Source organism: Symsagittifera roscoffensis, chromosome 4 (assembly GCF_963678635.1).
Source record: "Symsagittifera roscoffensis chromosome 4, txSymRosc1.1, whole genome shotgun sequence".
NCBI lineage: Eukaryota > Metazoa > Xenacoelomorpha > Acoela > Convolutidae > Symsagittifera > Symsagittifera roscoffensis.
The window spans coordinates 48,760,461-48,783,259 of record NC_087065.1 but is presented as its reverse complement, the minus strand read 5'-3'; the positions used below and the strand labels follow the sequence as shown (position 1 = coordinate 48,783,259).

The following is a 22,799-nucleotide window of genomic DNA, read 5'->3' as shown; positions in this document are numbered from 1 at the left end:
TTAGATTTGAACCCGAAATTTGACAAACTAGTTATAACGTTGGATATCTAGCAAAATTTGATGCTCACGGTAACTCAATTTGCGTTAAAGGCAATATAAAACAATGTGATCTCGAGAACGATATGCGAATAGTATGTGACACTAGAACAATGTATTAATAAAATGGCATACGGGACTGACTATTCCTAACATATTTGTGCTCCTCTACAATACCATACCTCTTCCTGGTAAAACCCTTAATGGACCACACTATTTAATTTATGCCCATGTAAGTGTGTGTGGGGGAGGGGCAGTCAATATCTTTAGTTTGCAATGAGAATGTTCCGTCAAAAATTATTATTGCAATAACCGAAATGGGTCCGAACAAACATTTGGAGTGTAAAATTTTTCTTGGACTTTCACCATCGAAAAAAGCACAGAATTTGCACACATTTAGGTTTGCTTGATCCTTGAGTTTAATCTCATTTTTTCCGCTCGTTATTACGAAAGTTAGACATTTGCAAAAAGGAAAGTTTTTGAAATGTTCGTTAGAGCTGGGCGTGGCCTGAGTTTATAATGGGAACCAAATTAGATAAAAATGTTTCTGCTTCAGTTAAAAATGTCTATCAGAATACGGAGAGTGAGTTTGTTTCACTTTAGTTGTTGAGCGATCGATTGAGCCAGTGACAATTTAGTGGCAAACTTTTGATTCGTGAAAAACTTTTGAGGAAAAATGAGTGGCCAAAACCGAAAGAATGTTCTGAAATTACCTAATGGAATCAGCAATCGTTCAGATGAAGTCCAATCAGGTATGCAAGAATAAGCTAACTGATAAGATAATCAATCTAATGAAATGTTGTTCTATTGTGCCCTTTATTTAGATTTGAACTTTTTGATCCTGAGATACTTGAGAGCGAAGGTTGACACTGATACCTACAAAGTAATTATGCTTGTTTGACGTACTTTCTTAATTTTGTGTTTTGATGAAACATCATATACTTTCCTTTTTACAGGGACTGAGTGAAATATTGAAATCGACGTCTATCTTCTCACAGATATCCGCATTTGTTAGTTCATTTTTTTGTCGTTTTTGCTTGAAATAATGTTTGCGAATCATCGCAAAAACGTGTTCAAACAAAATCATAATTTTGAAAATATTTTTCAAATGTATCTCTAATCTTATTCGGGCCTTGAAGTAGTAATAATTAATTTAAATTCCTTAAAATCTGAAAGGTGCATATACGCTGTATTATATCGAGCACCAATCGTTGAACTTTAGCCTGACAGTTTCCGAAATGTGCCTGATGACTATTTACTGCTGGTGTGCAAGCGAGCCCTGAACCTGGCTGACCTCCAAGTTCCCAATGGAGTCTCTAAGGTGCAGTCTTTGCTCGGAACTGGCAGATTCTCCCTGCTGCGTACTAGCAAGGGTAAAGACTAAAGTTGTTCTTGTTCAAATGAAGATCTAAATTACTTTTCAAAGCGAAACATCCAACAAATTTTTTTCATGTTTCAATTTTTCTTGATTTTGTCAATGAATTGTAGATCGACTCCAACAACTATGCTTGCAAAATTATACTATCGAAACATTGAGAGCCCGGTGGAGAAATTCTTTGAAAGGAGGAGTTTTTCATTTTGCTGACCTTTTTGAAGCAGATAGAAAGTTTGAATCAAACTAAAAAATTTAGAAAACTTCGACGCTTTCGTTGGAAATGATAAATTTTGAAGTACTAGGAGCCATCAGTACATTTTTAGTTCGTCCATCTAAAACGGATGAGGTTAAAGTGTATGAAAAGGGTTCCTAGACAGTATAGGCCAATGGAGCTTAGATAGTTGGCCCCTTTCATGTTACTGGTCCAAAACAATGAGGTGAGGTTCAGCTTGGTTTTTGAAGTCGTCGTGTTTAGATGTGAGCTGCGTTGACTGGACTGAAACGAAGCTGATTGCCTCTCACAAGCAGTGCTCACTTCTACCTCCGCCATCCTGTACCAACCCCATCAACATAGGTGCACATTAGTCATTTATCGTTTTGTTCTTGGCTGGCAAACATATTAGCAAAGATAGACAAAGTGCATGGCTAAATAAAAATTGAAAAAATTTTAAAAAACTGTAGAAAAAGTGCACCCATATAAAATTGGTAGAAAATAAAATATATTTTTTCTCTTTTATTTTCTGTGGTGCCATGTAAGCCAAAGTTAGGCTACACTAAGCTAAGGCCTTCGCCGTAAAAAGATATGCTTGTGTATGAGGCGGACTTGATATAGAATTTTTCAGGCAGCAGGTTATCGATAAGATCATTTGTAAGGTATGGTTTAACTGAGTATATCTGACCATCATGATTTGCTTACAGCGAATGTGGTGAGGGCAAGAGCTATAACTGGAAGGGCTCTACCGAGTCTTGTGCAGTCACCATTTGTAGTGTTTGCCAAAATGCGACACCTAACGAGGGTGCTTGGACACTTGATGCACGTGTACTGCTGTTATTTTGACAGAACGGGCACCAGAGTATTTACGGTAAGCCTTGACTTTTTGCCAGATGATGTAATGTATAGGCCATCTTTGATCGATCTTTTAAACATTTATTCAGCCGGAGCTAAATTGATCTGTCGGCTCTAGAAAAAAATACAATCATGTTTTGTTCTCTTTCACAGGGTGCCGATGATGGACTCGTTAAATGCTGGGATGCCCGAAGTGGTAGACTCCTCTGCTCGTTCCGAGGTTTCGAAGCAGAAGTCGCGGACGTGTTGACAAATCAGGAGAACACACTGTTAGCAGCCGGCGGGAATGACTCGTCTGTGCGCGTGTGGGACCTGCACACGACTGCACCTGTTGCCGTTTTGAAGAGTCACGGAGGGCTATTGTCTTCAATTGAAGTAAATTCGTTAGCTTTTTCTGCAAGGTTCATTTGCTGCATAAATATATTGCCCGACTAAGTTGAGTACTCTTTGTCAGAGTATCAGAGGAAAGGTTTTATCTGCTGTTTTTTTAGTTTTCTCCTTGGGTTGATGGACAGAAACGCTTCCTTGCATCAACAGCTCTCGACGGAACTCTGTGCATCTGGCCTCATATCGGCACCAATTTTGACTTCCCGCCCATAGTTTTCAGTGAAAAGGACAAGCCCAACTCACAAACCCTGTGCCTTTCTTTTAGTCCAGGCGGCGCTTTGTTAGTGACAGGAAGCTCAGAGCATGTACTTAGAATCTATCATTTCAACTCATCAGGAGCTGTTAGTCGAATAGCAGAGATCAACGCACACCAGGATAAGATTGACAGTATAGAGTTTAGTCATTGCGGGGATAAGTTCATCAGTGGGAGTAGAGATGGAACGGCCAAGGTAAAGAGATCTTTTCGGTTTTTCTCGTAATTTTTTGGCATTGCAAGTAAAAAGGACAAACATCAAGATCTTCTGTCGCATTTAATAAAATGGTATTTACTATATGAATGCGTTATTTCCCTTGTTAAAAGGAAGGCAAACTCCACTATTGAAAAGCAAAAGTGTAAAGGCCACGAAAAACGTGATCGAATTCTTATTTCGAAAAAAAATTAATAATCAGGTATCCCAGCGAAATAAAAAAATTTTCCAGTTTTTTCCAGTTTTCTCGAAATGGGGTAATTCCAACCAAAAAAGTTTCCATCATAGATTTTTCTACAATTTCTACAGCCTTGAGATCATTCACTTTTTTCGAAATTTAAAAGTTGAAGTTTTTTTGTTTGTTTCTTTGCGTTCCTTTTTCTTTTTCAACTGTCAGTTGGCTTTGTTTCTGTCATGCTGTATATTAGATTTTATCACAAATTGTGCGATGCTTCTAAAGTTTCTAAAGGTGCAGGTAATTCAGTTCCAAGATTTCGGATTTTTTGCACAAGTTTTTTTCTAGTAGTCGGTTCATTTGCATGAAGTGAGAGTCATTCATTTTTCTATCGCAAGTTGTGTGAAGCTCTGCTTCACCGCTGTATTTATCATTCATACCAACTGTGGTGTACAATTTTGTTTCAAGCCCGTATGGTTGAAGTGTGGTATCACTTTACAGTCCTTTCAGCCGTATAAAAAAAGGATTTTAAAAAATCGTGCGTTTTTTAGAGTCGATGAACGTAGTTCAGACTCTGATAAAGGTCGTGATGATTTTTTTTTGATTTTTCGATTTTTCGCGGTTTGGTTCTTAACCTCTTCTGAAATTCAGTTCAATTCCTTTGTTGAAAAGAAGAAAACTTCACTATCGAACAGCAAAAATGAAAAGGTCACGAAAAAGGTGATGGACTTATAATTTGAAAGTGGCTTCTATTTTTCAGATTTCACAGCGGAATAAAAGTTTTCGATTATTGATCTTTGCCCCGAGACGAGCAGTCTTGTTAAAGTTCATAGTTTGTCTAAACAGAATCAGTGATTTATTTGATGGCATGATTTATAATACAATATACAGACGTTTGCTAAATCGTCAGTAAAGCAGTGAAGAACGTTAATTAGGTCGTGTGGTTTATTTTTCAGGTTAAAGTTGAAATTTGACCAGGTTCTAGTGTGTTTGGCGGTTTGAATTCTGATTCCTTTTCAATTTTTGGTGCGCAAAAACGTGAATGAAAACTGGAATTTAAAATATTACCCAGTTTGTGAAATAGGAAACTGACATTTTTGTTCCGACCATTTGAAAAATGTGGAGCAACTTGATATTCGGGTGTGTTTTATTTTTTTTTGTTCCGACCATTGAAAATGGCGAGAAACTTTGTATTCGGGGGTGTTTTAGATTTTTGAACTTTTTATGTTTTCCACGCAAAATCAGGTATCACAAATAATCTGGCAGGGTCGAGTTATATATCATATTGAAGCCCTTTTAGTCGTAATACGAACGACATCAAAAAAAAATTGAGAAAAACCTATTTAATTTTTTTTTGGATTTTTAAATCTAATTTCGAGCGAATGAAGCAAGCGAGCAGGCTTAGAAATGGTTTTTATATAGTAGAAGGATAAGCCTACTCCTGAAAATTTTTTGCGCCATTTTGTATTGCAAAAAATCAGAAGAAATTTTTTGTTTTTTTTTCTTGTAATTTTTTTTGCCTGAAGCAGTTTTTTATCTTGCCAATTTTACGAAGGGTGTCGAATATGCTTATACTTTAGGCTTTCATTTTTTATCAATTCACGCGCAAAAAAAACGACATTTAAAAGGGACAAAAATGTTTTTTTTTTTTTCAAGAATATGGTCGGAACATTCTGTGCTACTTGTTTCTAATTGGATATTAACTTTATGTAAAAACTACCATGCATTAAAATGGATATTTCAAAAATTTTTAAGAAGTCGATCCTTTTTTATTTGTTTTAATTCATTAACACTATCCAACTTTCCGTGTATCCAACTTTGAAATTTTGATGTATATTTGAAATTTTCTACAGTAATTTTATGAACACCCTTGGAATATAATTTTGCAGTGCAAGCTGCGCTTTGTGTTTGAAATTGATTATGTTAGTTGAAGCATTTAGATCATCCAAGATTTTCTGCAGCATTTAGATCCTCGAAAACTTTCACTCGTATTTTTTTGAATTGTAAAGAGTTCAAATAGAATCACCAGCGCATTTAGGGGGGCGGCGGACGCTCCTCCCACCATCAGGGATTCGACCCCCTGCCGACCCAAAGATTGTACTATTTTGAGATATCAATTTTTGGCTCACTGACCCTAAAGTTTCTCTAAAGGCTTCTTTGGCGCCAGAATTTAATAATTTTTGAGGGGGAAGCGCGCGCCGAAAAAACGCGATATTTGATCAACATTTTCTAAAAAGTGTCCAGAAATGCATTTTTGGGCCGTTTTTTCTAAAATGTGCCTGCGGCGCAGAAAATTTGATCAAAATGGGGTCTCTATTGTAATTTCAGAGAGCTTAAAAATCGACCTAAAAAGATTAGGTCGACAAAATTTTTCGAAATGTTTTTGAAAATCCGGCCTCCTCGAGAAAATTCTAGATTTGCCCCTAAATTGAATTATCGTGGAGCCGTCTGAAGCAGCAAGTAGCTTTTCATCAAAAAAATATACAGTCTAATATTTCGTTGATGATTTTGTTAGGTGTGGAGCCTGCAGCAGAAACAAGTTGACCAGAGATTACAGTGGTCTTTTGAGAGTGTGACCTTGAATGTGAACGAGCACAGCGTAGATGGAGATCAATCTAATGATAGTCGAGTCAGGTGTGTTATGCCGACCAAGTGATACTTAATTTGTAGACACATGGATTAATAAAAACTACAAATTTTCAAATGAATCGATTTTTCACTAGTATTTTTGAGACAGGTCTCAGACCTTGTCGGGATATATCGATTTAAATAAATTATCATTAACAGCTGTGTCAGCTATAAGTCGAAAAAAAAATTGTGTATTGTTTAGTTCCTCCAACCTACAAGCTGATAAAAACGCAACCAAACTGCGGGTACTTATGGTAACATGGGACCTTCAAGACAGGAGAGTTTACACTTCGGCAAGTGATTTCTCGATACGAGTTTGGGATCCTACTTCGGGAAAGCACATGGGTGCTTTCAAGGGACACCAGGACGAAGCTTACGTCATTCAACCGCACCCGTTTAATCCCAGAGTCTTGTTAAGTGGGAGTCATGACGGTTACTTGATCATTTGGGACTGCTATACGTTCCAACCAATCAAGAAGTTTTACAACCAGGTAACGAATGATAATTTTCTAGCTAGCTGGTGGTGTCATTTTTCTTAAGAAAACCAAACAGGCTGAAATGAATGGTTGTTTGATATTTTTTATACTTACCCGAGTATCATATCCGCTTTATATTAACTTAGATGGAAGGCCAAGGATTCAGCTCAGTGTTCGACTGCAAATGGTCACCTGACGGATTAAGCATAGCTGCCACTGATGCGTTCGGTCAACTGCTCATTATCGGTCATGGCAACGTTCAGCCTTACCAGAATATTGAGTATGAACAATTCTTCCACACTGACTACAGGCCGCTTCTCTGGGACGAAAGGGGGACTGTTTTGGACGAGCAGACTCGAATTGCACCACACCTGATGGTACCTCCCTTCCTTGTCAATGGAGATGGTGCTCCTTATCCACCAGAAATCCAAAGAAAAGTGCCTGGAAGGGAAAACTTAACGGATGCTTTGCAGGTGGCGGTCACTAATAGGTCAGAAGAAGGTATGCAGATTTCTCCGTTTTTTAAGCCAAGCAATTCTAATTGGGCAGTAATCTGAATGTATAATATTTGGTTTTGTCTATAATGTTATAATTTCTTCTGGCGTATCAGGTTTCAGAGTTAATTGGTGTGCTTAAGGTCCACTGCGAGTTATTTCTGGAGTATCCGCCTTGGATTCAATGATCGAGCGACTTGCAAATCAACAACGCCAAAATGGCGTCCTCAGTCCCGAAAACGCAGCGCCAGCAACCGTTTCTGGGACTAGACCAAATATTTCCCCGGTGGGATCTCATGCAGTTGCATCCAACACTCTTAGTCCGTTGTTTGCGTCCCAGCTGGACCAGATCAAAAGTTCATTTGCTGTGTGGTCCCACAGAATACTCGCACCGCCATTGAATGAGCAAGCTACTTCCGCAAACATGAAGATGAGGAAGAGATTATACGCGAGTGACATGGCAACGTGGCATCCTAACAACCTTAGAAGACAGTTCAAACGGGAACTAAGAATTCGCGAAAATAGAGTGTGTCTTCGACTTTTAAAAAATTGACAAAAATTCATAGACACTTGTTTTGCTATTAAGAAAAAGGATTTTTAATGAGTATTTAACTCGTGATTGATAATTATGAGAAAAAATTTTCGTGGTGGCTTTCACTAATTAGTATTATTTTGTAATGAAGGCAAGAATAACTTCAAACCGGTTGAAAAGGGTTTCCGACTCCTAGCGAAAATCAAGAAATAGGGAACTGCAGGAACTAGACCTAAATGAGTAGCGAGTTAAAGTCTATTTTTATTTTGTCTTTTTAAATGAAAGTGAGATTATTTTTTTTAACAATCGTCTAATCTAAATTGTCTGGCCATAGTGTTTTGTTCAATAGTTGATGAAAATTGAATGTCTTTCAGGAAGCAGCTCGACTGAAAGAAGCACTTGAGCGTCAAGCACCTTTCGCTCACCTTGTAGCATCAGGATCTCGGGCTCAACCTCCCGCATCGTCAACGCGACGAAGAGCACCACGAGCTCCAGTTGCGGACCCGCCGATTGTGACAGCGAACGCTAGTGGCTCCAATAAAGAGGAAGTGACCGCCAGTTTTCTCATAAATGAAGAGTCGAACTTGAACCCTCCTGAAAGTCTGTCTGGTTTGTCCGTAGTTGATGAGGCGGAAGAGTCCACTATTACGTCTTCGGTAGGAAATTGGAGCACTTTGTGATTTACATCAGATATTTAGACAAACAGTATGTGAGAAATGAAAATCAAGTTTTTGGGCACCTTGAGCAAGAACATAATCAAGATGTTTGTAGCAAACTCTATGCTTAAAATATCTTTCGGTGTCAGATCAAAATTTGGAAAAGGCATCTCGATCTGTTCAACTGCAATCCCCTCTCAGTATATACACTAACCGAGCTTGTGTCATAAAACGAGTCGACTATTTTTGATCATCAGCACATTTTATTACAGTTTCTGTTCCGACTTTCGATGACAATGAGGAATATATATGCCTGGTGTTATTTTTAAGACTACTTTTACAATAAGTGACATCGTATGGGTATTGATCGGGAAATCCCTGGATTGCCAAGCGAGGGTGCTTACATTAGGTTAAAGTTTTGATGGCATCGCTGCTGGAATACTACTCTGTGATAGTTTCGATACGCAAAATGTCTATGCGTGGCTAGTTATCCGCACTCATAATCGTTCCAAATTGAATTTAATTGCTTATATTAATTCTACGTAAATTTTAGCATTTTCATTGGGTATTAACAGTACAAAATTTATAGTTCATTTAAAAAAATTGAGCAAAAACTTGGGACAAGTTAATGGGAAGTCGGAACAATCAGCGCTTTGCCCTGATATACGAGCAATCTTGTTAACTTATATAGCAGTATGATTTTTTCTAACATCCGTTTAGTCAAAACGCATTCACTGTTGTGGTAAAAATTCATGACTAGGAAACCAGTAAACCCTGTGCGAAAGTTCAGGGTGCAAGGCGGCATTGGTCGAATGGCACCACTGGTCGAATCTTTAAACATTTTTGGGTTGAAGTTTGCTGGAATAAATTACACCCGATTTTATTGCTCCGACTTCCGTTTGTATACAATTTGAAACGGTTTTGTAGTGCAGGAAATTGGCCACGATTACATAATTCGCGATATACTTTCAGCATCAAACTATTAAACGAGCCGTGCGACGAAGCCAAGTGCGACGAATTTATTCAAATTTCAAAGCGCTCAAATGATTATACCTAATTGTTTTTGTCCCAGTAACCATTTCTCTCCTAGAATTAAATTATATTTGTGCGTACTTGTAGTGCCGACTTTCAAAGAAAGGGACAGAATATTTGTGCATGGGTGGCACTTTTTATCGAAGAATTCGTTTCGAGATTTTTCGTTCTATTCAAAGCAGATTAACATCCTTTGAAAATTGGTTTGAAGCAAAAAAACTCCTCAAGCATATATTCCTTACTTCTAAAGTCGGAACAAAAAAAATAGTTTCGCTTTGGCTTGGGTGCGTTATGTGGATCTTTATCCTAGTTCTTTTCCTATCCGAGTCTATTTCCTATGTTTAATATTAGTTGATATCATAGTTTGTGCACTAAATTGTAATGAAAGATTCTATTAATGAACGTGCTTCAAATCTCACTACTATATTTTGATTACTTGTAATGTTTCAGCAAAGTTCACATCAGCCAATCCTCGAAGGCAGTTCCAGTCCACGTAAAGGAGACTCAAAAGACTTGGACATATCAAATGTTACAATTAAACTGGGAGTAGATAATGGAGGCGGAGGAGCGGGAAAGAAGAGTTTCGTGATTGAAGACTCGAATGAGGCGGCTGCGGCAGTGATGAGTGACGACTACTACGAAAAGTGTAGTGGGTCCAGCAGTGGATCCAGCTCAGAGGCTGAAGATGACGGCTTGGGATTGATGCACCAGTAAGACCAAGTTTTGTTGCTTTGTAGAACGGAATTTAGCAAGGCAATTCTTATCTTGCAAGCTTTCCGTTTTTCGCAAAGTTTGTGAAATGTGAAACTGGCATTTTTGTTCCGGCCACTTGAAAAATGTGGAGGTTTTTTGTTTTCGGGTTTTTTTAAATTTTTTTCTTTTTTACCACGAAAAATCAGGTTGCACAAATAATTTTTGGACTGGGTTGAGTGATATATCATGTTTAAGCCCTTTCAGTTGTGTATCGAACGATATTTAAAAACTTCGAAAAAAAAATTCGCAGTGTTGAGAAAAACCAGTCTGAAATTTTTGAATTTTGTTTCTTTTAAGCAAATAAGTTGAGCGTGCAGGCTTACAATAGATTATCTATGCTTAATTCAAGTCGTAAAAATTGAGTAAAGCTGCTTTCTTGAGTTTTTTTATTTCAAAATATTTTTGTTTTTTAACCATTTTTGTTGTTCTTTGTTAGTCATTTTTCTACAATAACTGTTTTCCATTTGGCCTTTTTACTATGACTGTCAAATATGCCGGAGTTTCGTTTTTTAATTTACATATTTTTATCGAACCACGCAGAAAAAAAAACGACACTAGTTTAACAAAACTTTTTTTTTGTACTTTTCTTAGTCTATGGTCTGAAAATTTTGTGCTACTTTGACAGTAACCGGCTATCCTTGTTCCTACTCCTAATTGTTATGTTAGTTGTTTCAAAGTTGTTGAAATTGCCAGTTCGGAATGATTAAAGCTCGCAATATTTCGCGTGTTTTCTTAACCAGTGTTATTGGAGAGTTGACCTGGGTCGGAAAGCATTCCAAATTTAATTGAGGCTAGCTGGTTTTCTCAATGCGTTGGCTTACGCGAAAAATCCATTGTCTTATACATTTAATTTACATGCTTGTGGGTTCAATTTTTGCATCATTCAGAAATCTACACACGAGCTGTTTTACACATAGGAACCATTTTTTTGAAAAAGAAAACAAGACTGCTCCTATCAAGACGAATTCTTGATTGTTCCGACTGCTTTTCGTTGTCCAAAAAACAGCTTTATTTAAACTTTTGAAAATTTTTCAAACAACTTGAAAGACTTTCAGATTTTTTTTTCTGAAAGTTCTCCCATACGCTATTTGAAGTTCTTAGTAGATGCATTTAGCGTCTAGTGTCTTATAAATCAAACCAATAGCTTGCGCTTGTATTTACTCTGGTTCCCAAGCTTATCACCCCGTGTTTTGTAACCCCCTTTTTCTTAACCCCCTCTCATATAACCCAGAAATTAGATAACCCCACTACAATTTAACCCCTTTCTAAAACCAATTGTTAGAATCAAATTGAAACTTACTTGAAAAGGATTCGGAACCATATCATCGGTAAACATCAAAGCTTTAATTGCGAAAAATTTTGCGAACCAAAATTTTATGCACGCTGCTAAATGCGTTTTAGATTTGAGCAGAAATGACCTTGCCGATAGTCTAGACTTTGATATGAACTTGAAAACGAATCCGACCGACATGATTCTTTGGATGGTAGGGCTAGTTGAGTGGCAATGTCGTCTGCAATGGGCTGAATGGTGGTTGCGACTGCGACGGTTGGGGTGTTACTATCGCTTAGATCCTTGGTGTTTTTCAAAACTAGTCGAGCATCTACCCCTCGTTTCAATAAAGTTTTCTCCATCCGTAATTGCTGTTGCGCGGCATTTATGGAGTTGGTACTTTGAGCAGTTCCAATTTGTTGTTGTCTTGTTGTTGACACCATTTACTTTATTCTAGGTTGTTTACTAAATGGATATCTACCGCGAGCTTTTAATGCGAGTGAATCAATTGATCTTGTTCCAACCATTTGAAAATTGTGGAAGAAATTGGTATTCGGGTGTGTTTTAGTTTTTTGTTTGCCTCTCAAAATTATTCGTGTACCTCAAATAGTCATCGGAGTGGGTTGAGTGATATATCATTTTACAGCCCTTTCAGGCGTAATTCGAACAACATAAAAAGTTTTTTTGATTCTGTGTTGAGAAAAACAATTCTGATATTTTTGATTTTTGTTCTAATTTCGAGCTAATAAGGTGAGACTCCAGGCTTGCAATAGCCTGTTTATGCTTAATATGAGACGTGAAAATTTAGTTTAACTCGAGTAAACTTAGTTCTTGCAGTTTTTATTGTCATTTTGGGAATCAAAAACTTCAAAATTTCAGAAAATTATCTGCATATAATTTTGGCTAATGTTTTTTTGTTGTCCATTGTTCTATGACTGTCGCGCCTGCGATATATTTTTTGTTCAGATCTTTTTATCACACCACGCAGAAGAAAACGACTCTAAATTGAAAAAAAAAATTGTTTTTTTTTTGCTTAAGACTATGATCGGAATATTATGTGCTACTTGCACAGTAACCGGCTATCCTTGGCTAACCTTGCAATCATCAAGGATGTTACTGAAAAAACGTTGAATTTATTTTTCTGCTTTTTTATAATTCATTTAAATAAACTCATTTAGCTTGCACTGTTTAGTTCATGAAGTGTTTTTAGGGACATGGATTTCGTTTATCCTTCTGAAAGGTAGTAAAATGTTAAGCTCTACAGCTACACCAAAGTTTTTAAAACTTGCTTTTAAAATCTGTATGAGAACGACACAAAACAAACGGGTCATTTTTCATGCTTCAATTGATATTTCAGTGCGTACGACAAGGAGTCTTCGAACGAAAGTAGTGCCAGCTATGAGGGAATGTACGGATCAGATGACCCTGACTTTGACATGAATCGGGCAAGAAGAAGCACCATGGAAGAACTGATGCCAGTATCCTACTCCTCAGGAGCCAGAAAGAAACTCCTGATGTCCAAGAAACTCACAAGTGGTGACAGCTCGTCCAGTCCTCGGAAACGGAAGAGACCGAAGCTGAAACATGACGTCATGCTGAAAGGGAAGAGAAGGAAGAGAACCATGAAAAGACGCCCGAGGAGTCTGAGCGATTCTGAGGGACGTCGAAAGCGCATCAAGTACAGAGAAACTTCTCAGCACAGAAAATCTGTAAGCTTTTCTTAGTCGAAGTGTTGATCGAAGAGCGCTTTTTAACGTTTTTAACATAGAATTTTTATTCCAGAGGTCTCGTTAAATCAAATAAATGAATTTTGTGTAGCTAAAAAATCTTTAAAAATTTTTTTGTTGCTCTAAGAAATAAAAATTGGTCATAAAAATACTATTTTAGCGCATCAAAAAGGCGTTTGACTCCGAATCAGATTCATCCATGGTGAAAGCTGATCATTCAAAACGGAACAGTGCCCATGGACCCAATTTCCTTGGATACGAAAGAGGACCCAAACGAAACGCGGCTAAACAAGCCCAGCTCCAGGTTTTTGAGCACACGCCTTCGTATTCGAAGTGGGTCACGGATACAGTAATGCATCGGACTCCTTACGTGCCTCAGATTGGAGACACGGTCTACTTCTTTCCAGCTGGACATGATATATACAGAAAGAGGGTCCAGACCATTGAACTTTACTTATTGCAAGAGTTTTGTCCACAAGTTGAACTGCCGAGATGTATAAAAGGATCCGTAAGTTAAATAAAATATGCAAAAGATTTGTTGGATAAAACTGATGTTATTCGTCGTGCTGTTTCAGAAGCGTATTCTCGGGCAAGTTGTGGAGCTCAAGTATAGAAGTGTGCCAGCCTATCCAACAAAGTCAATAGTTTCTGGAATTTTAGTTAGTGATAGTAGTATTTCATATCGTCGTTTTTTTGCCGCAAAATCAATCACTGAAGCCAACAATAGGGTAACAATCGATCTGCTGCTCTCTCTATATATCCTTTCTTTAATTTACCACTTCTATTTGTTGGGTATTTCGGTAAATATTTTTTTTATCGCAGAATGGTGATATTGGATCTCACCTGCAGTTATGCACAGCGACTGTAGTTCCTCTTATCGACGATAACTCAACTTCCCCTTGCACTCAGCCGATTCCTGACTGTGAGCCGATTGAGATCACGTGGCACGACCTAGAACACATTGAGGACTGTATACTGCTGCACCATGTCGTGAGGGAGGCTATAAATCAGAACTGGCAAGTTGGAGACAGGTTCAAGATACCTCTAGAAAACAAATGGTTTTATGGAACTATTGGGGAGATAAAACCGAACAATGGCGGATTCAGTTGCGCAATAGTCAAGTATGATAATGGAGACGATGACGTCATCAGTATGTGGGATATGAAGAAGTTGACAGATGATGATCAACAGGTTTGTTCTTTTGGTGCAACAAATGAGTAAAACCAGGGTATTTATTCGCCATTTCTCTTCGGACTCAAATTGTTTCAATACATGTAAAAAGTGGAAAATAGTTTTTCATTGGAGTTATTTTAGTCAAGATGTGCAATATAATATATATGCCCATTTTCAAAATTCTACCTTCTATAGTTTGGTGCACCGTTTATCTTCAAAAAAAAACATTTCGGCACTACAGTTTACACTGAGTATTGTCCCTTTCTTATTGCACCAGGTGTTGTACAAGAGTGGGAGTGGCAAGAGGTTTGGCTGCGTGGCGTGCATAGATATGAAGCCAGAGGACGAACTGCAGTTCCAGTACAACTCCCTCGGCGGAGAGTGGGGCGACTCAGATAGACACAAAGAAATGGACAGGATCAAAGATTGTCTCATCCAAGTAAGCGTAATGTCAGAAGACTGCAAGTCAAACGAACTACCTTTGCAGCAAATTGAGCATGTAGTTTTTTTATTGGAGACATTAATAATTTCCTTTCCTCTGTAGATTTAATATAAAGTGGCGTATTCGCTAAGTTTGATCTCCAAAATTGGTTTTTTTTTAGCTTAGAAGGTAATTTGAGAAAAATAAAAAACCATGGATTTTCGGGTCAATTTTTAGCTACATATGGATTTGATTATATATAATAGTTCTTTTTCATGTGTTTTGTCTGCAGGGAATTCATGTATTGGTCCGGTAACCTTCTTTACCTAACTAAATACTCGGTGTATGGTTATGTTGCCCTCAGTGTTTAGACGGTAACTTATACTCGTTGATTTCATTAACGAGTAAGAAAATATTTCTGTTCCTCATTAGAATGATTAATTGATCATCAAATTTTAATCAGATCTTGTACTGTTTCGTGCTTTTCTCAGACAATCAAGGTTAAAGTTTTGTTTCCGAATTTGGCTGAAATATCTTTGTTCTAAGCAAGGGAGGTCATCAGAACTAAAATATGTTTTTCAGAAGACTTTTAATTTCTAATCATCGAAAGTGTTGAAGAGCTGGTAAAAGTGTAATAAGTTTGATTAATACCAAGATTTAATATCAAACCAACATTTAATACTAAGATTTAATATCAACAAAACCAAGAATCAAAATCAAAAATGTTGTTTGACAATTTTCACATTAGAACAAGGATAGACGGTTACTGTGCAAGTAGCACAGAATGTTCCGACCATAGTCTTTTAAAAAACTACATAAAGCTTTTTTTTTCAAATTAGTTTTTCTGCGCGGGGTGATAAAAAAGTCTGTTGTAAAAATATATTTTAGGCATATTTGATAATACAGGCAAATAAGACAGAAACATTTTAAGAAAATTGACTAGAAAAACAAAATAAAAAAATTCAAAAGAATTTATATAAATTTTCAATTTTTGGAGAAAATTTTTCTATTTTTTGGTTCGCAGAATGGAGCTACAAAGCTCTATGATTTTTACTTGCTTAAAATTAAGTTTTTAGGGCTAAAATTTTAAATTTCTCCTAATTAAGCTGTTGCAAGCATGCGCGCTTGATTTATTCGCTCGATTCAAAATTTCAAACCGGTTTTTCTCGACACTGTGAAAAAAGTTTTAAATGTTCAAATTACGAGTAAAAGGGCTTTAATATGATATATCACTCAACCCTGTAAAAACATCTGCTGCGGTGCTGACTTTTTCTATTGGTTTCCAAATTTAAGAAGGTTTTATGGTTCATTTTACGTACAACAAAGTTGTTGATTTCCATTTTCACAAAATTACTTTATCAAAACTTTAAAAATTGTTCATAAGGCATATGAGAATTGTTAGAAAATCTGTTCACTGTGACACGTTTAATTTCTTTTTAGGTTTTCAAAAGTCATTTCAAATAAGTTTTCGTAAATCGAATTTGAGAAAAATTAAAAGGGGTAACTGGAAAAGTTCCAAAATGTGTTTAATGTGGTCTTTTTAGTTCCCACCTGATGAGCATCGATTTTTTCATGCAACGAGTGATGTTAAATGATGTTTACATGGTCATGTATGAGAACCAAATATTTTTGTAATGGCCTAATTAGTCCGCATGGCACTTTTTTATCGGACAGTATGACCAAAAAGTATTGTACCTTTATTGAAATTTGCTTTAGGCTTTTTTTCTGGTTTTCCTATTTCTCGTTGGTCTCCCTTATTTTTGTGTCGCAAGTGGTCCGCTTCGCCTCTGTGTCGAAAAGCACGCCCCCTGGAGAAAGTTATAGAGATCCGCGCCTGCATGTGTCTTTCGAATACAAATGAACATATTCAAGTTGCTCTACAATGTATAAATGCGAATAGCGGGGAAAACGGCACCTGACTGTGTCAGGTATAGATTTTAATTTGATTTTGATTTGATTTTGATTCACAGAGGATCAAACAAATGGCTTGAGATTTATTACAGACGTTGTAATCATAAACGATTCTTGGAATTTATAGAACTTTATAAGGTGATGTATTGTTGTGTGGATATTCGAAAGTTGAAAAATAATCAGCTGCCTGTTTTCCGGTTTCCTCGAGTTCATAAGCATTTTTCTGACCGCTTGATGGCCATGTTAAAGTATTTTGTTGAATGACCTTGCTTCAGTTGGCTGATGAGAAAATAGCCGAACAATTTGGAGCTCCAGTTGACCTATCTCTGTTCCCAACATACATCGACTATATTGGGTACCCAACTGATCTACTGACGATTAAGCAAAGGATCGAGAGTGGCTTCTATCGGCGCATGATGGCCTTGACGTGGGAGGTTGACTTGGTGGCACAGAATGCGGAGAAGTTCAATTATCCGACTGCTCCTATAGTCGCAAACGCAAGAGTAGTCACGGCTATCTTGAAGTACATTGTCAGGTATAATCTCACTGTAGAAATTGTTCTGATGTTTTTCTCACGGAAGCAAGTTCTAGTATCTTTTTAGCGATCATAAATAATATCATGTCTCTGTTTAAACTAGCTAACCTTTTCCGTTATGAATGAAAAAATCTGTAGAATTTATTAAATTATTTAGGGAGCAGACTTGTGTAGATGTAAAGCCAGTGATTGGAAGAATGAAAGATACACTCCTCATGAATCCCAAGATTGACCTCACCTCGGTAAGTTTTTCTTGATTTAATTATTCGGCAGAATGTAAGCTACTTGAAAAGCGTGTTAGTTTTGTATTTCGGAGACAGTAGCAAGGATTCATCAAAAGCCTCGTTTTTCAGCAGTTGAGAACTTCAAAATTTGATTCCTCTTGGAAGAGTCAATGTGCTTCGCTAATGGTGCAACTCATGAGCAGACCAGAGTCCGTTCACATCCGTGAGTCGGTTATGGGCGAATCTGGAATCAACAGTGGTGGCAGTGAAGTCGGAACTTCAGCTCAGACTGGTTCGAATTCTGGTGAACATTCATTCCAGAGGAACCGCACTGAAAGCTCGCTCAATTTGTGTCTGATTCAAAGTAAATTGAATATGGATTTATACGAGGACCCATTGCAATTTGCGAATGATATCCGAGTCTTGTTCAATGAGTCAAAACTGTGCAATGCCTCCAAGAAGTCACGAGTAAGTTGATATACAATATTTTAGGAAAGCAAAGTTGACTGTGCAAGCAACATCGAATATTCTTGTCTGTCATTTTAAAAAATAATGAACAAAGTGAAGAATTTTATATAGGTCTTGTTGATTTTTGTCTTTTCCTTAGGAAAAAGTCTTAAAATTTGTTCACGCTCAATTTTGATTTTTTTTAAGTTCAGTTCATTTTCAAAGGAATTCAAACTCCACTATCGAACATGAAAACTGTTAAGGTCACGAAAATTGTGATTGACTTCTAGTTTTGAAAATGGACTCAAATGTTCAGATTTCGCAGTTTTTCGCGGATATAAAACGTTAGCTATTGATCCAGTTTTTTCAAATTGGGGTGATTTTATTCAAAAATCACCAATCATAAATTGTTCTGGAAAGTCAAAGAGTTAAAGGGCATAAATAATTTCTTTTAAAATTCGAAAGTTGAACTTTTTTCAAAAAAAAGAAGTCGGTTGTTTTTCTGTTTACTTGCGTTCGTTGACTCTTTAATAGTAATTAATGAACGTAGTGAAGACTTTTATATAGGTCTTGCTGATTTTTTTTTTGTTTTTTTTTTCAGGAAATCTGCGGAAATTGACGTAAATAGCACTCTCCAAATACAAACGTGGAAATGGCGCAAAAAAAAGTGAACTATTTCTAGTTTTGAAAGTGGAATTTATTTTAAGATTTCCCAGCGGAATAAAAATTTTACCTGTTGATCCAGTTTTCTCAAGTTGGGTTTATGTTATAAAAAAGCACCAATCATAAATTGTTCTAGAAATTCAAAGGGCTTGAAGACATCTATTTTTTTCTTTGAAAGTTGAGATTTTTTCAACTAGGTCAGTGTCAGTGTTTTCTTATGTTTACTTGCGTTCATTACTCTTCTCCAATCTTCGATTGGCTATGTTTCCGAATGTCTGTTGGCTATATTTTACCAAAACGAGTGTAGTTTAAAACTCTAAAGCGACTTTTTTCAAACAAAAGTTGCAATTAAAAAAAGCTTATTTTGCCACTGGTGACATCTGCAGATGCTTAATCGGCAATTGAATGCTATCTGTAGCTGCTTTATTGGTGGCTAGCCTTGGTTCATTTTCCAGCGACCGTGGCGCAGCTGTGAAGTCGTGGGGCGCCTAATTTACAGGTCGGAGGTCAGATTCCGGGACAATGAAATAGTTTGATTTTTCTTGGTGGAACTTAAGCTGCCTTGGCAATTTAATAGCAACTGTAGTTGCTTTACTAGTTGCTAGTGCTTGTAAAAATTTTCAAGCGATCGTAGAGCAGATGCAAGGACGTGAGACTCTTAATCTCCTTATTGTAGGTTCGATTCCAGCACATAGCAAAAACTTCATTGTTCCAAGCTTATTTTTACTCTTCCTTGTTTACACAAGCAAAGCTTGTGTTATAGTATGAACTCTCTTTTTTCCCCAATCTAAGTCACAAATATTGTTGCGATGCAAGTATTCTTGCGACAAAATTTGTTCACTTTGAAAGTGTTCATTTTGATCAACAACCAGCTATTAAGTACAGCCAATGCTAAGGATATTAACAAAGACTATTATATTACAAATAACACTTCAGCTTCATTGTATCATGGATCTATAGCGTAGAGATAGGGAAGGAGGCCAGCAACAAAATAAGAGGATTCGAACCTGGGCAGGGTCGGATGTTTTTAATGAAGTTTTTCGTATGCTAGTTAAAATGACTCATAATTGGCGTGCGTCACCTGAAAAGCTTTGTAGACTCAAAGTTTTACTCATTCAGTTTTTCCCAGTAGCGTTATCGGTCATATTTTTGCTTGTGTAAGCGAAGTGCAACTTAGCCTCTGTGTTCACTTTGTTTTTCTTTATTTCACTTACTTTTCGTATCTGAAATTTATACGAACTCCTCTTTTTTCCAACCCAAGTCGCAAATTGATGTGCTCATTTTTTGGCGGCATTTTTGCAGCAATTGCATTGAATCTGGTTCACTTTTATTGCTTTGGCGTTTTATGTGGCTTACTTTTCTTGCTTAAGCATTATACCTGATTTATTGGTGGCTAATGTATGATAGTTTTCAAGCTCAAGTGGCGCAGATGCTAGAACATAGACCTTAAATATCGACGTTAGGGTTTTAATTCCGGTACATATCGGAATGTTATTAAGAGTCGATGAGTGTAGTTCTTACTCTCATATAGTTCGCGATTTTTTTTCAGGCTCATTTTTTTCGCGGTTTGACTTTTGATTTTTTTGTTCTGTTCATTTTCTTTGTTAAATTGTTCAATTTGATTATCGAATTTCCCAGCGAAATAAAAATTTTGCCTGTTGGCACTCAAATCGGGTGAATTTACTCAAAAAAAGTGTCAGTAATAAATTGTTTTAGAAGTTCAAAGAGCTTTAAGGCAATGTTTTTTTCTTTGAAACTCGAATAATAAGTTCGAACTTTTTTCTGTTTACTTGCGGTCGTTGATTCGTTGACTTTTTTCCAACTGTCTGTTGGCTATGTTTACTTTTTGCACCTGGGGTTTGCTACTTTTGCCGATTCTTCGATTGTGTTTGTGAAGTGCAGCTTCTCCTTGGTGTAACAAAAATGATATCTCTGGGTCGTTAGAACAAAACTTAGTTATTCACTAGTCTCGCTCAAACTAATGAAAGGATTCAGATGTCGTTCCGACCACCCGAAGTGTGTGAAAGAACTCTTTGGATGAATTCGTATCATATTGAAGAAGTTTTTGTCATGATATAGATTCTGAAAAATTCTGTTTCGGGAAAAATTGGTCGGAATGTGTTCGATTTTCAGTTTAAATTAGACTACCTTTGCGGAGATTGTGACCTCATAAATTCAAAAAATAATCCAAATTTTATTGATCTTTGTTTTAGGTCGACCATTTTTGTAGATCGTTGTTCCGACCATTGAAAATGGGGATGAACTTTGTATTCGGGTGTTTCAGTTTTTTTTTCCACGCAAAATCAAGTATCAAAAATAATCATCGGAATGGGTTGATTGATATCTTCAAAAAATTTTCCCAGTGTCGAGCAGACCGTGTGTAAAATTATTGAGATTTAGTCTAATTTCGAGCGAGTAACGCGATCGAGTAACGCTCGTTATATGAAAATTAACTGATTTTTTTAGAATAAAAAAACTTGATTTTCCGTGAAGAACACTAGTTTTGGATGTTTGCTTCAGCACTTAATTGGCAAAAAAGACAATTGTTTCGATCATGTTTTCTCCACCATCGTTTTTTTTTTCTCGAAGCACACCGCCCACTAAAATTGACACTAATTCGGAGAACAAGGGGAAAATTTTTTTTTCTATTTTTGTTATTAATATGGTCGAAACATTCTGTGCCGCTTGCACAGCAACTGGGTATCATAGTTTTTTTGTGTGTTTAGACAAAAGCAATGACGATCAAGTTATCTGGAATTTTTGAGGAGCATTTTCAAGTCATTTTTGAGGACTACAAAGAAGCACGGCGCTTCTACGAAAATGTCAACTTCGGGGGTCGCAATCGCAATTTTTTCCTTTGCCAGAAGAGCTCTAGGCACCTCAAGAAGAAGTTTCCACGCAAGAGTCGTGAGTCTGAAAGTGAAATGGACCAAGATGCGAGAAACAGTGCTGGAACTCCCGAAGCCACGAGTTCAAACCATCTGATGACTATAAACGAAGAAGAAACCAATAACGTCACTCGAAGACCGGATGTGTGTGAAAACAATTTACAATTTGAAGACGAAACTGATGAAAATGAAGCAATGACGTCCTCCTGTTCTTCACAGGAAGAGAATGATAATGAAGAAACTCTTGTATATGATGATCGAAATGAAGATACTCGTAAATTTCAATCCGAAACTGAGAAAACCATACCTGTGACACCTGATGAACAAAATTCCGACGATCAAGTTCAAAATATTGAAGTTGATCACGAAGAAACTGTCAAAGTGAACGGATATGAAAACGCAGAAGATGATCAGTTACTTGAAGTTGATGATGATTATGATGATGATAATCTTGATGACAAGGATTCAGATAAAAATCAAATTGAAGCTTCTGAATTAAGTGAAGATGTTGAGCAACCGAAAGTTTCTAGGCCTGATTTCATTAAAAAACCGACAAGAAACGTGGAAAGTCACGAAACATTTTATGTGAAATCAGACGTCGAGTTTGAAGAATGTGTTTCGTATTCTTTTCGCAATAGAAATCCTGAATGTACTCTCAAAGAGCAAAGTTCCAGTTCAGAGTCGGAAGACTCATATCAGGAAAAACCGCCTCCTCGTTCTGTACGCAGAGATCCTGCTCCTTCAAAGTGCTCAAATAGCTCACGGTCTTCAAGATCAACATTGGCGAAAGGTTCAAGGCCATTGCCACCCCCTCTTGAACCGTCTCCGAAAAAGCGCAGAGTGGCAAAAAACAGATCAAAAAGGCCAAATGAAATGCGATCGGAAGCATCGTCAAATAAATCCCAGAGGTCATCTGCCAGAATCGCAACTTCTAGGTCGCTTAACTTAACTTACATGTACTATTACGAATCAGATTATGGCTTTTCAGATGAAAACTAACTCGACCTATTCGCTAAAAAAACTTGGTAAAATTTGAAGTTGTGAATTGAAATTTAAAGTTTATGTAACTAACAGTTACGATTGAACTGTCTACTTACCTTTGTATTCTGTATTGTAGTGGTCTAGTGAAATCTTTTTAATTTATCTTAATGCTTTTTTGGGCTAGTCTCAAGGTATTTACTCGAAATTTTATAACCTGAATTAAAAAATTTTTCTATCTCATCATTCTATTGTGTTATGAACGTCGCAAAGACGTCTATTAGGTGTTAATGAACGAAGTGAATTTTTCGCGTTAAGGATGTGTGGTTTTCAGGATAGTTTTTAAATTCGTTGACGCTCTGGTGTATTTTTAGCAGTTTGAATTTTCATTTATTGTTTATATTCACTCCCAATTTCATTTGCTAAAAGAAAGGAAATCTCCAATAACAAAAAAAAGATCTCTTCAACTATTTTCCCTTTTTTCA

The 22,799-nt window shown here is 36.9% G+C and overlaps 1 protein-coding gene across 1 annotated transcript; it reads left to right on the top strand.

The window, feature by feature from the left end:
* Window positions 1-596: 596 nt before the first annotated feature.
* Window positions 597-22,557, top strand: LOC134843669 (bromodomain and WD repeat-containing protein 3-like). Its single transcript, XM_063859879.1, has 23 exons — window positions 597-788; window positions 861-919; window positions 993-1,046; window positions 1,259-1,409; window positions 1,887-1,985; window positions 2,330-2,493; window positions 2,631-2,852; window positions 2,969-3,313; window positions 6,022-6,140; window positions 6,337-6,625; window positions 6,757-7,111; window positions 7,248-7,630; window positions 8,011-8,292; window positions 9,775-10,034; window positions 12,705-13,056; window positions 13,235-13,582; window positions 13,650-13,733; window positions 13,897-14,265; window positions 14,525-14,686; window positions 16,855-17,114; window positions 17,272-17,356; window positions 17,468-17,806; window positions 21,175-22,557. Exons 1-23 carry the CDS (start codon window positions 713-715, stop codon window positions 22,333-22,335), a joined length of 6,018 nt encoding a protein of 2,005 aa, XP_063715949.1. The 5' UTR covers window positions 597-712; the 3' UTR covers window positions 22,336-22,557.
* The last annotated feature ends 242 nt before the right edge of the window (window positions 22,558-22,799 follow it).